The sequence below is a fragment of the Mesoplodon mirus genome (genome assembly GCF_964341445.2).
Source record: "Mesoplodon mirus genome assembly, chromosome: 2".
Taxonomy (NCBI): Eukaryota; Metazoa; Chordata; class Mammalia; order Artiodactyla; family Ziphiidae; genus Mesoplodon; species Mesoplodon mirus.
In genome coordinates this window covers 119,268,339-119,281,856 of record NC_138977.1, presented here as the reverse complement: position 1 = coordinate 119,281,856, position 13,518 = coordinate 119,268,339, and the positions used below count along the sequence as shown (strand labels likewise).

The following is a 13,518-nucleotide window of genomic DNA, read 5'->3' as shown; positions in this document are numbered from 1 at the left end:
TATGTGGCGGTCTGTGGGTAAGGGGAGTTTGCACAGGAAACAGAGGAGAAAATCAGAAAAGGTCTCACTGATCCTTCTTAAAAGATGTGGATATTTGCAATGGCTGTCACAAATTATTTTCTAACCTTAACATTTCTGAGGCATGAGCTATACACATTCAGCCTAATAGTCAAACTCCAACCTTGGCGTGTGTGGAGGACACACAGGGCCCGCATGTGAGCCAACACTGTGTCCAGGTCTTGCAATCTATCCTCTAAGTGTGACTTTCAAAAACAGATCAAAACCCCAGAACTGATGACAGGCCACGCGCAGTAAGAGCAGCACCAGAGGCGATCTAAGCAAGTATCTCTGATGGTCCCAAGGTGAGCGGGCCGGGGGCCGCAGGGGCTCAAGCGGCCTCCATGCCAACCCTGGCTCGGCCACACGTTGACCCTCCCCCAGAGAAAAGTTCCCACCGGCCCTTCCTCTAGGGCTAGATGCCCTCCCAGATCCTCCAAGTTCAGAATCTATCTGCTCATCCTTCATTAAAAGAGCAAGCGCTTAATTGCTTGACAGTAAGCAGAATTTCCCCAGACACACAAAATTACTCTGCCTGGTATTTTTAGGTGTGCTGAGAACAACTAAATAACAACACAAATACGAAGGGGAAATGCTCAGAATTTATGAGGACCATAAGGAACACGGTTACCTAAATGAAGAGACAAGACAAATTCACACATCATAGGAGGGCACCCACAGGTGCCCCACTCGAGGGGATCTGACTAAGGTTCTTGGAAAGCAGGATGCGTCAGCTTTTTCATCACTGCTTCAGCTCCCCAGGTAACATCGTGAAAACGGAAACGAGCAAGATAAGGCCGAGAGCACGGCCTGAGTGGATGTGGTGATGTTTAGACTTTCAGAAATGAATGCAGGGCTCATCCTTGCTGCGGTGGGACAGGGTGTAACGGACAGGTGAGGTGAAAAGAAAGAAGAACATATTCAAAGATTATTCACCAAACACCGGGGAATCTCTGCTCTTGTTACATAGGAACAAGAATTGACCCTTTGAGCTTATGTGAGACCCAGAGCTCTTGAGAAATGTGTCCCCTCTGCTCATCTGAGGAAATCTCAACTCCATCCCAAATAAGCCAGCTCGGCCACTGCAGGGGGTCAAGAAGGGGAGGGCTCGGGATCCTAGCTTAGATGTCTGGGGTGTGCCTACCTTTGGAGCATTAAATCTGTGCACACACAAGCAAGTCTGACGCTTACTTTTATTGTCCAGCTGAGCCCGGTATTTACTAAATCCTTTCAGCCGCACCCTCTGGCCCAGCAGATCGAGGAATTCTTCAAAAGCTGGTCCGGCCGTCTCGTTGTTGTACATTTCCTCCTCGGTGCTCTGGCCGGCTCTGCAATACAGGATCCCGATCTTGTGCTGAAAGCTCAGCTGAAATGGGGCAGAAAGGGAATTACTCGGCAAAGAGTATCAGACAACGACACCTGAAACTAACCAACATTGTAAATCAACTATATTCCAATATAAAATAAAAATAAAATTAAAAAATAAAATGAAAACAGAAAGTATCAGACGAGCTAACTTCCAGTAAAATTAAAATGATAGGAGCTGAGAATTCTGTTCTCAGGAAAGCATGTCAGGACAATTCCCATAAGCCAAGAAGCAAAAGAATAAGCAGCTGTCATTGTACACAATACTCCAAACACATAACAAACCCAGAAACCCGAAAATAACAGCTGGAGAAACGTCAGACACCCTAAGAAATATAATGAATGGCCTTGCCCATGTGGGAGCTGCCAGGTTTCCAAAATGGAGAGCCAGGTTCAAGCATTTATTTAAAAATACAACTGTGGAAATATTTAATCTCATACCCTCTATACAGTCATGAGCATTATCTTCCAAGTTAGAAAGAAAAAAAGGCTGCACACTTTAAAAAGTTTTCCCTCTCTGGTTCCTAATGCTTTTCTGTTGTCGTTATTTGAACATTCATGGAAATGTGAAAGACTGTAATTAAAAAAAAAAATCAACTTCAGGTCTGGTAAGGAAATTGTGATATATGTATAGTGACAGAATAATGTTTTGTTTCCATAAAAGTAACTCTGACTCAACAATTACAGTCATTTCTACATTTTTGACTGTCTTGAAAACATCTGCTAAATATACAATAGGCCATAAAGAATTTTAGTAGCCATTGAAGATCTCCTGCTGTAGCTCTATCTCCCTGTCTATTCCCTATCATGCTGGAAGCTACCACACTGCTTTCTCCCAAGGCCAGGGAGAAACTGGATCCACCTTTACAGCTTTCTCATTTTCCCTAAAGAGGGACTACTTGTCACTCAGGAAATCAGGGCACGTCATCTTACTAGCAGCAATCTGAGCCTCCAAAGGCTGACGGATTATCAGCCCTCTCTGATTCCCTAAAGGCATCCATCCGTAACGCTGTTCACTTTTATTATCAAGCTGTAAAACAGAGCCTTTAATCAAAACTCACAGCTGACGAGATCAGTAAAATAAGGTAAAATGGTAGTCATTTCCCTTGAGTGGCAAAGTGATAACGGCAGTCTCATCCGGGTGACCAATGACAATGTACAATCCAAGAAAGGAAGGGATCCGCCTGCTTGGGGCATCTCAGCAGAGATGTTGGGGGAAGCTCGGAGCTGGGCGGGCAGCCGACCGCCAGTACATTCTACACACGCTCCACCTTCTGAGTGCTACGGGGGAGGGCAGGAACCAAACGAGACATCAATCACCTGTTCGTAATGGGACCGGATAAGCTCCCTACAGGGATGGCTCCCATGGTGAGGGGTTTGGGGGGCGGGTGGGCAGCGCACAGGCCCCAACCACACCGTGAAGGCAGGGATCCAGGCCCTGAATGTGGGGCTGAGATGCTGGGCGTGAGCTGTTAGTGTTACGAGTTGTGTTGTACTAGTCCTTTAGCAGCATCAGGACAGAAGAAACATTTCTATTTGCCCAGGGACGGAGGAATAAATGTTTCTGATCAACTCAACTATCCAAACAAATGAGACACCACGTTTACTGCAAACAGACCATCATCCTCCAAAAACAAGAGGTATCGTACAAATGCCTCATCGTATTTCACTAATTATTTCAGAACACTAATTGTTCTGAGGGACCCAGAAGACACTCCAGGATCTTAAAGTACTTTAGGAAACACTTGGGATTGGCAATTGTCACCACAGATGTGGATCGCCTTGGTGACTGTCAGAACTGGATAAATCCTCTAACGGGACCTCTACGAGACTGCTGTACCTCCTCGACACCAGGATGGTTGGACCTCCCTTCTGCTGTTAGAAGCGGATTTCTGCTCTCCCCACTTGTCCGGCCCTGGCCTCATGGAGAGTCCCCCCGAGATCCTGTGGAGTGATTAGCAGGCACAGGTACCCAGGGCCCCACGGCCCCCCGCCCACGCATCCTCCGCACCCAGCAGGGGCGGCCGTACCGCCACCCGCATCCTGGGAGCTCACTGTCTCAGGGCTGCCGCCCTGTCTGTCCCCCTGCCTGCCGCCCCCCTAGAGCCCTGCCACCTCTTCTGGTACCACCTCTCCTGGTGCCACCTCACGTCACACCCCTGCCACACCTGCAGCTTGTCCCATGCAGCCCCGCCATCCCCAGCAGGAAACCCTTCCTCTGCCTCTTTGTGGAGCAGGCCCGGAGCAAAGCCGTCTGGGGCCCCAGGGGTGGGGCCACGGCAGCCCCATGCGGGTGGAACAGAGCCCTCCCCGGACCAGCACAGTTTCTCTCTGATTCCTGACTCGTGCGGACTTGATGCTCCCTGTGGACTCAGGCAAAGGACAAATACCTAGAAAACTGAACCCCCCGGAGCTTCCTTGCTGAGCGCGGTGCCATCCACTCACACCCCTCTCCTTCCAGCCATCACAGACCAGCCTGTGTCTGCATCCCAACCCGGGAACAGGACTTGCTTTCTACTCAAACAGCCCTGGGCCCATGGGAATCAGGGGATGAGGCTAAAGTAGACTTCAAAGTCCCCAGGTGTCTTGCCCTGGCTCCTAGAGCTCTGCTCCAGTGACTGAGAATAAACCACTGTGGCCTGTTTACTACAAGGCCCGTGATCCCACTAAAACAGTAAGAGGATGAGACATGGTGTGAAGGAAGAGACCTCTCTCACTCGAGTCTCTTATAAACCTCGTGAAATCCATGGAAATGCAACACCAAGGCTGACCCCCTCGTGGTTCATCAGAAAGCTGGCACACCTCTTCAGCCTGATCGCGGTACCAAGGGGAGGACGGACTCCAGGTCCCCATGAACTCAAACCCCCAGTTCTCTCGGAACAAGGCTTTGTTTCTAAGCCCTCTACACCTCAGGCTGAGTCTAACCACGCCCCCGTCCCACTGACCTTCCTTTAACTGTTCTGATGCGAATCACAGCCAGTCCCACCGTCCTGGGGTGAACGAGGCAGGCACTTGGGCGTCACCATGGTCAAAAACTAAAAACACCCACTTGCCACAACTCTATACTGCTCCCGTGCCCAGAGCTGGACACAAAGACCTTGCACGGACAGGCAGACGAGCCCTTGCCTCCTGGGACTGGATAAGGACTGAGTGCTCTCTTCCCAAGGCCAGAAGCCCCGTCATTATTGACAAGAAAGTTTAAATTTAAAGGAAGGTGACAAAAAACAGAGCCTCAGAATGGACTTAAAAATAAATTCAGGTGTGCAGGAAAGTCCTCCCAACTCAACCACCTGCTCTAAGCGTGTAGTCTCATGGATTTAGACCCGCTTGACTTCGTGTCAAGTAGACCTGGTATGTGAGTGAATATACATCAGGGTGAGGAGACAAGAGCAGAAGGGGTGATTGGCTTGTGAACAAATTAATCCAAAGATGCCCTAATATTCTAAGTTAGTGAGCTGTCATAATTTATCTGAATTAATTTTTTAAGAAGTCAACCTAGTGGGTAAAGATAAATTAGGAGTTTGGGATTAACAGATACACACTACTATATATAAAATAAACACAGGGAACTATATTCAATATACTGTAATAACCTAAATGGAAAAGAATCTGAAAAGGAATACATATATATGTATAACTGAATCACTTTACTGTACACCTGAAACTGACACATTGTAGATCAACCACACTTCAATTAAAAAAAAAAAAGTCAACCTATATAATCTTAGGAATTCACCTGTTATACAAACTAGGATAGTCTTTTTGAAAAGGAAAAACGGTATCTTAGAGGTTGGGAGGTGAATTTATGTAGATAAAGTAGCAAAATTTTCAAAGTCCTGATTGATAATTACTTCCCTTATGATTCTCCATGGCATGGAGTCTTCCTGCTCAAAACATCTTACCAAATGTAAAGAACGGAATGAATGACCTGATACTCACTATATCTCCCACTGATACAACATGTCTTGCGCAGAGCAGACAAACACAGTGACTGTCAAACCAGGAATGGATTCTCAAACTCCAAGAAAGCAGAAAACGACAATATGTCCTCTAAAGTATTTTTTCAAGATTAAAACCCCTTAAGACCAGTAACATAAAACTGGCCCATCCCCTCCCTGGGAAGATTTTCTATCAGGAAAGTAGATAAAGACAGCACTACCCAGAAGAGACTCACAACACCCCAACAGGTTAGGGCAACTTTAAGGATCCTTTAGAAACCAGGTTGTTAGAAAAGCTGTCTAATATCTCTCAGAGATGAACATAAATAGTAGCTCTTGCTGACGTAATATGGAAATTAGATACCACTAAGAGTTGTGGGACTTTAAAATGTCATATTGTACACCATTATGAAAGTATACCAGAGTCAGGGCTTCCCTGGTGGCACAGTGGTTGAGAGTCCGCCTGCCAATGCAGGGGACACGGGTTCGTGCCCCGGTCCAGGAAGATCCCACATGCCGCAGAGAGGCTGGGCCCGTGAGCCATGGCCGCTGAGCCTGTGCATCCACAGCCTGTGCTCCGCAACAGGAGAGGCCACAACAGTGAGAGGCCCACGGACCAAAAGTATACCAGAGTCAAATAAATATAATCTCAAAAGAAAAAACACATGAATACAGCTAGAGCTCTAAATGCACTGGTGTGCTTAAAACAAGCACCCAGTTCTCAAAATTAATTCATTGACATCAGATTGTAAACAGGTGTTCATTCAAAGTACCTGAAGGCTTAGTTTAAGAAAAATTCCCTGGCAGAGCCATTTTTATAACCTTCAATGCTTCCCACCGGCGTAGCTCCTGGACCTAGTCTGCCGGACAGACATCCCAAGAAGTGCCTGCTTCATTCTGTGAGGAGCCAGTCACCTGTGGCTGCTGTAACGTCTCTCAGGGCTTGGGCCTCAGGATCCAGGCTGGGGAACACCGGGCCACCTGTGGACTCCTCCACAGCAGCCTGAGGGACCAAGCACCTCATCTGCCAGGCACCTGTTACCCAGCAGGTAAGAGACATGTAATCAAGGGAGAAGCAACACACACCAGAAACATAAAGGGATGAAGACCACGGAGGTCGGCACCTCTCTTCCAGACTCTTCCATGACACGGAAGTGAATGTGTAACAGAGCAGGACCCTATGGGGCCTTCCCAGGACAGGCCCCTCCCCCATATCATCTGCTGTAGCTCCTCTCTGAAGCACCCAGATAATAGACCAGATAAGAGTATCTGACGCCTATGTCCTGAGTTGTTTTTCAGATGCTAAAACCACCTCCAAATGGAAGAAATTACTTGATGATCATGAGTATGTAGCCCCCAGACCTTCTGGTGCCTAAGGACTGACCACCATCAGCCAATCAGAGAACTGTGCACGAGCTGATCACAGACCCTGGGGTTCCCCTCCCTCACCTGGCCTTTAAAATTGCTCTGCTGATCAAAACTACAATGTGGTATCACCTCACACAGGTCAGAATGGCCATCATCAAAAAATCTACAAACAATAAATGCTGGAGAGGGTGTGGAGAAAAGGGAACCCTCCTGCACTGTTGGTGGGAATGTAAATTGATACAGCCACTATGGAGAACAATATGGAGGTTCCTTAAAAAACTAAGAATTACCATATGACCCAGCAATCCCACTACTGGGCATATACCCAGAGAAAACCATAATTCAAAAAGAGTCATGTACCACAGTGTTCACTGCACCTCTGTTTACAATAGCCAGGACATGGAAGCAACCTAAGTGTCCATCGACAGACGAATGGATAAAGAAGATGTGGCACATATATACAATGGAATATTACTCAGCCATAAAAAAACCGAAACTGAGTTACTTGTAGTGAGGTGGATGGACCCAGAGTCCGTCACAGAGAGTGAAGTAAGTCAGAAAGAGAAAAACAAATACTGTATGCTAACACATATATATGGAATCTAGAAAAAAATGGTTCCGAAGAACCTAGGGGCAGGACAGGAATAAAGACGCAGATGTAGAGAATGGACTTGAGGACACGGTGAGGGGGAAGGGTAAGCTGGGATGAAGTGAGAGAGTGGCATTGGACTTACATATACACTACCAAATATAAAATAGATAGCTAGTGGGAAGCAGCCGCATGGCACAGGAGATCAGCTCAGTACTCTGCGACCATCTAGAGGGGTGGGATAGGGAGGGTGGGAGGGAGACGCAAGAGGGAGGGGATATGGGGCTATATGTATACCTATAGCTGATTCACTTTGTTATACAGCAGAAACTAACACACCATTGTAAAGCAATTATACTCCAATAAAGATGTTAAAAAAGAAAAAAAAATGCTCTTCTGAAAACCTTCGGGGAGTTTGGGGTTTTTTGAGCACAAGCCACCCATTCTCCCTGTACTGGTGATTTTACAATAAATGCTGCACTTTCCTTCACCCAAACCCTGTGTCAGGAGATTGACTTTACTGCGCCTGTGTGCAGGTGAGTGGACCAAGGTTTGGTCTGGTGACAAATGCTGTCCTTCCCACCAAGCCCTCCTGAACTCTGAGTCCCTGGAGCAGCAGCGACACACCCACTCTGTCCCTCCATGACAACAGGATTTCCTCAACTGCCTCATGACCATTCTAAAAGCACTTTACCAGTGATAACCAGGATGAACTCTTCTGTGGGACTTTAGAAGTCAATTGCTCAGGGTTCAAGTTTTGGTTTGGTTTAGTTGTTGTTTTTAATATATCAGCCTTCATTCTTGAGAAAGACAGACTGCAGGATTATCCACTCTGAATGTCACAGTGCCTGCTTCCTCTGGCTGAGAATGCAGTGTTAACTTGCTAGCGCAATTACAACTTCATCTCTTAGAATTCCAGCCATCTGAGTATCAAATACTCCACCAATATACCACAGGGAGTGTGTTACTGGGTCCACCAAGAAATCCCGCATATTCCCTCCAAAACATGAGAAAGAATTGTCCTTGGAAAATTCTGGAAAGACATCACAATTGTCTTTTTCTTTCTGCAAAGCATGTATTTAAAAACAAATCCACTCATTTAAAATAAATTGCATACCCTTGGGCACCGACAGCTCAGTTTCGCCTCCAAATTATCTTGCATCTGAAGTTAAAAGGCTTCTTTCCATCTTCTGGGCCACCACCTAAACCCTGTCCATCATTAATTCTCTCCCGGATGCTATTAATGATCACATAATTGAGCTCCAGGTCATCATCAGGCTCTACCTTCACCAGCCTGTCCAGTTCCCTTCTACCAGAATAATCATCCTAAATTACGGCTACGAGCATGTCACATCCTCCCAGCAAACCTTCAATGTTCCCTACCACCTCCTGGATCCAGTGCTAACTCCTTAGCCCAGCATTCACTCCAGCCTCAACATATTTTGTAATTGTTGTTTTAACTCCTAACCTCCCTGCGTGTGCCCTTCTCTTGTAAAGAAACTGGCCATAGTTTCTAAAAGAGCCAACTGCTCGTATCTCCCTGTTGGAATTCTACTCAAGTCTAAAGGCCCAGTTACAACACCACCTCCTTCAGATGTTACTTTCTCTTTTCCCAGAGCACACACTGCATTTCTATGTCTTCATGACCTATGACCACACTAACGGCCGTGGTGTTCTTCGTCTTAATGGCCCAAAGGGTAGGGACCAAGTCTTAGCTTCAAGCCTCCTGATACGTGCTGTTCACTGCCATCTGTTAGCATGACACTTTACACATAGCAGACAAGAATAAATGTTAGTTCAGGGAAAGGCCCAACGTGAGTTCTTTACACCCTGGGAAAATACACCAGCAGTCTCTAATAATCATGAATCAGATCTGCTCCTGCTGGCTGGGACATACCGAAACCCTGGTAAAAACAATGCAAGTCACAACTCAGCAGGAGGTGCATTGCACTTATTATTAAAGGCATCATGTCACTTAACTAGTATAGAGGCATATTCGGGAAAAACTGGAGAGAAAGTGCCTTAAGGCATTAAAAATAAATGATCTCCAAAGGCAGATGGATGGGAAAACTCCAAAACATTCAGAAACATGGACACAAAGTCCCGCACACTTACAATCTCCCACGTGATACACACCCCTTGCTCATCAAGCTTGAGCAGCTGCTCCGAAACCTTGGGTGAGCTCGAGGCCTGCCTCAGGCACTGGATGCTCAGCTCTGGAATGACGTATTCCAGGACTTCTTTGAGAGGGAGTCCCCGTGCAGTCCCATGCCTGGCGGTAGAGGGTATGGCATCTTCCAAAATCGCTCCTCTCAGGGTTGTCAGCTGCAGGGGCAAAATACAACATTCCGGTTAACACTTATTCCTGGTTACCTCTTTAAAGCTAACTTTTTAGTTGCCTTAAAAAAAGAGGAAGAAAGCTAAGGCTCTTTTCAGAGTGGGGCAAAAGAGGCTAAACGTTCTCAATCTGAAGAAGCACATTCAACACTCAACAGTCAGTCTTTAAACAACTGAAGGACTCGTGGGTCAGGAAGGAGCCAGGCGGGGCTGATATAACCAGACGTGCGTGAAACACGAGGAGGAGTGAGACAAAGCCCCGCTGGGGGACGTTAAGTCACTCCCACCGCGATCTGAACCGACACGAGAGGGATGCCGAGGACGAGCCGGGGGTCCTAGGGCCGGGCTAGACACAACGACCTCCTCCATCCTTCTGTTTTATTTTTCCCACTTTTCTCTACATCATCTTCTTTTCTTCCACTTTTCCTATTTAACTTTCCATCACTGGCAATTCCCGAGGCTGAGTGGGGTGACCCTGTGACCCCCCGTGGGCAGGTGACCCAGGGCTGGGAAGACCACCACCGGACTCTGCCTCCTGATCTGTGGTATGTCCTCAAACATGTGGTGAAAGCCTGGAGCCACTATTCTGACACATGTCATCTAAGCCCAGGTCAAATACGTGGAGAGAGGAGGCCCAGCACGGCCAGCCGAGAGGCCCTGGTTCTAATCCCACCCCTCCGACAAAGCAGCCGTAGTGACGGTGGTAACAACGGCGTCTAGCATTTGCACAGTGCTCCGGGGCATCGCTGTGCAACAGGACTTTCTGCAGTGATGAGACCGCCCTCCATCTGCACTGGCTGATACGGGAGCCACCAGCCCCGAGTGGCTGCTGAGCACCTGACCTGTGACAGGTGTGACCGCGGAACCACATTTTTTATTTTATTCAATTACCTTAAATTTAAATAGTCACACGTGGTTAGTGGCTACTGAACGGGACGCTGCAGGTCCATAACTTACAATATGTCACCTCCAGAGAGGGCTTCCTTTCCTCTTTACGGCACGGAGCCCAGTTCACGGGAGCACCGATGCACAGGCAGTGGGCACCAAAGTGCCAGGCTTGGGCAGGGCCGGCGAGGGGCTCTCTGTACTCTGATCCAGAAGGAATCACATTCCGGACTGTGTGGCCGACACATTCCCATCTAATTACAATGGTCAAGAGGATAAAACCTGAAGTGCAGGCCAGATCTAGTTCTTCATATAAATCAACATCCCCGTCTACATGGCTCCACGCATCGGCCATATGGTGTATAACAGTCGTACTTTTCACTCAAAGCAAGACCAGCGGGGAAGTAGCCTGGGTGCTGGCGGGACGAAGTGCTGGGCCACGGAGCTGCTGGACCTACAGACACACTAAGCCAACACCCACCCCACGGGTGGCCTCCGGGTTTTCTGCATTCGATGCTGAAGTCGTCCTTCAATTCTGACATGAATCATAGAGTTCAAGTTTGCCCTCTGCTTCAGGCCCGAAAACCTTGCATTTTGATCATTTTATCCTTTCTGTCATGTAAGGTGGCAGTCAAATCACTGCCACTTAACATCCATCACGGGTCTGCACATTTTCTACTTTGAACAAAACAGTATAAGCCCTTTTGGTCACCTGAACTGCTGGGATCAGCACTGACAATGAAAGCGACACCTTAACCAAGCAGCGACCCCGAGGCCCAGCCCAGGACAGACCCCATGAGCGTCCAGTACCTCGCTCGTCCTGAAAGCCACCCGGTAGTTGAACTGGGACCCTTCTTTCTCCTTGGGGTCTTCCACCTTCTCCCTCCGGATGCTGACGGCCACAGGGCCGAGGTTCTCATCGATTCCAAAGTAGTTCTGGTGCTCTGCAATGGAAGAGAGCAGTGGCATGAGAAGAAGCGAACCAAGAACAGGGTGGGTATCTTTCAGCGTGTGCATCTAATCCTTGAAGATGTACCAGTGGTTCTGGTGCAGGATTCCCCCAGATGTGATCCATTTATTTGCCTCCAAATCAGATGCACTTTTTTTTTTTTTTTTTTGCGGTACGCGGGCCTCTCACTGTTGTGGCCTCTCCCATTGTGGAGCACAGGCTCCGGACATGCAGGCTCAGCGGCCATGGCTCACGGGCCCAGCCGCTCCACGGCATGTGGGATCCTCCCGGACTGGGGCACGAACCTGTGTCCCCTGCATCGGCAGGCGGTCTCTCAACCACTGCGCCACCAGGGAATCCCCAGATGCACTTTTAACCTGTCATTTTCTACTACTTCGTCCTCCCATTCTGCTTCTCACTAGTTCATAAGCCACGCAGGAGCCCCAAAGTTGAGTTTGGCATCACTGGAAAGAGTTTTGCCATCTTAGAAACTGTTAAAAAAGGAACCTGGCAACTTGAAGAACTGAGACTGAACAGTTTTCCTCCAGCTGGGAAGGTCATCTCCTCTGACTGATTAAAGGCAGCGGAGGTGAGCTAAGCAGCCACTCAGACGAGCCGGATTCATCTCGGAGAACAGGGGGGTGGCAAAGACCACCCTGTCACGAGGATGTCATGAAAGCACCTAAGAGTCTAAAGCAAAATGGATCAGCCGACAAAAAAATGGATAAAAGGTCATTAAGCTGCTGAGTCCAAATTATATCTCCTAAAATACTACAACTTAGTTTACTATGTTATCAGCTAATCATTTCTTTCACATAAAGTCAGGGTCCCATAGAGATCTAAATGCATACAATCTCACTAGAGGAATGCACTCTGGGGCCCTCCTGTCCACCTAGCACAGGGACCCCCAAGGACATTCTTCCTAAGAGATGGTCATTAGCTATTATTTATACACTCAACAATTGTGCGCCAGGCACTGTCTCAGGAGTGGGGTAATAATCCAGAAAAACTCCCCACTCACGAAGCATGTATTCTAGTCTGAGTGCTGCCAGTGACAGCAAGCTCACTGCTTTGTGAGAATCCCTTCTGGACACGTGAGTGAGCACTGCTAAAAGAAGTAAAAATGCTTCACTGCAACTAGACTTTTTAAGTGTTGTCTTCTGTAAGGACCCAAACTTAACACTCAGATGTGGTCCAACCCCTACAAAACAGAGGGTGCAATCACCCAAATGTTTATTCACGCTGCTCCTGGACTTTAGCAACCCTTCACACCAGTAATCCGTGAAGAGCAAGTGGTCCATGCAAAGCCCCAGGTGTTATTCACTTATTTCCTATTGAACTGCTGCCTGGGCCGTTCTCCAAGATGTACACTTATAAAATTGATTTTTTTCACCCCACATGCAAAACTGCTTCTATCCCTTTCCAATCCCTTAGCAGTTCTGGCCAATCTTTCTGACTTACAGTTTTCAGTTAAAAAGAAACGTACCATATCAAACGTTTGTAAGCTTGAAAAAAGCCATAGGTGTTCCAAAGGCTTTGGGTTATGCTAACATTTTCTGTCACAGTAATTTCTGAAGGAATAGAGAATGTTATTCACAAAGTAGAAAACAGGTGAAGTTCAACAAAGAAAAACGGCACTTGTATCACTCAAGGAAAATATTACCTAAAGCTGCTAATGAATACTGGCTACATCTTAAAAGGCAGATCATTTACGTTTTACTTCTTGCAACCAAATGAGATAAATACTGACATAATTTCCCTTTTAAGCCAGGCAGGTCTAGAAGAGCAAGTCGACTATTTTAGGGACTAAAAGGTGAATTACTGACTTAGTCCTAGACTTATACAATAGGGAACGAGCCTTTGTTTTTCATGGATAACTTGGGTATCAGTCTGGTTAATTATTACAAACCTGTAGGGCTCCAGTGAAATTAAACATACATTGAAAAAAAAGAGTTATTTACCCTGAGGAGTTATTTATCATCAGCTTGATACATTAAGAACCCACTTCAAGAAGTTACCGGAGGAAGTGA

General features: G+C 47.1%; 1 protein-coding gene across 1 annotated transcript in view; it reads right to left on the bottom strand.

Annotated features, from left to right (window-relative positions):
* Positions 1 to 13,518, bottom strand: part of SIPA1L2 (signal induced proliferation associated 1 like 2) — a 223,697-nt gene that overhangs the window by 78,454 nt on the left and 131,725 nt on the right. The window contains exons 3-5 of the mRNA XM_082638723.1: positions 11,350 to 11,483; positions 9,454 to 9,642; positions 1,249 to 1,423 (exon numbers count right to left, since the gene is read on the bottom strand). Coding sequence (XP_082494849.1) covers positions 1,249 to 1,423; positions 9,454 to 9,642; positions 11,350 to 11,483 — 498 coding nt within the window. The remainder of the gene's footprint in view (positions 1 to 1,248; positions 1,424 to 9,453; positions 9,643 to 11,349; positions 11,484 to 13,518) is intronic.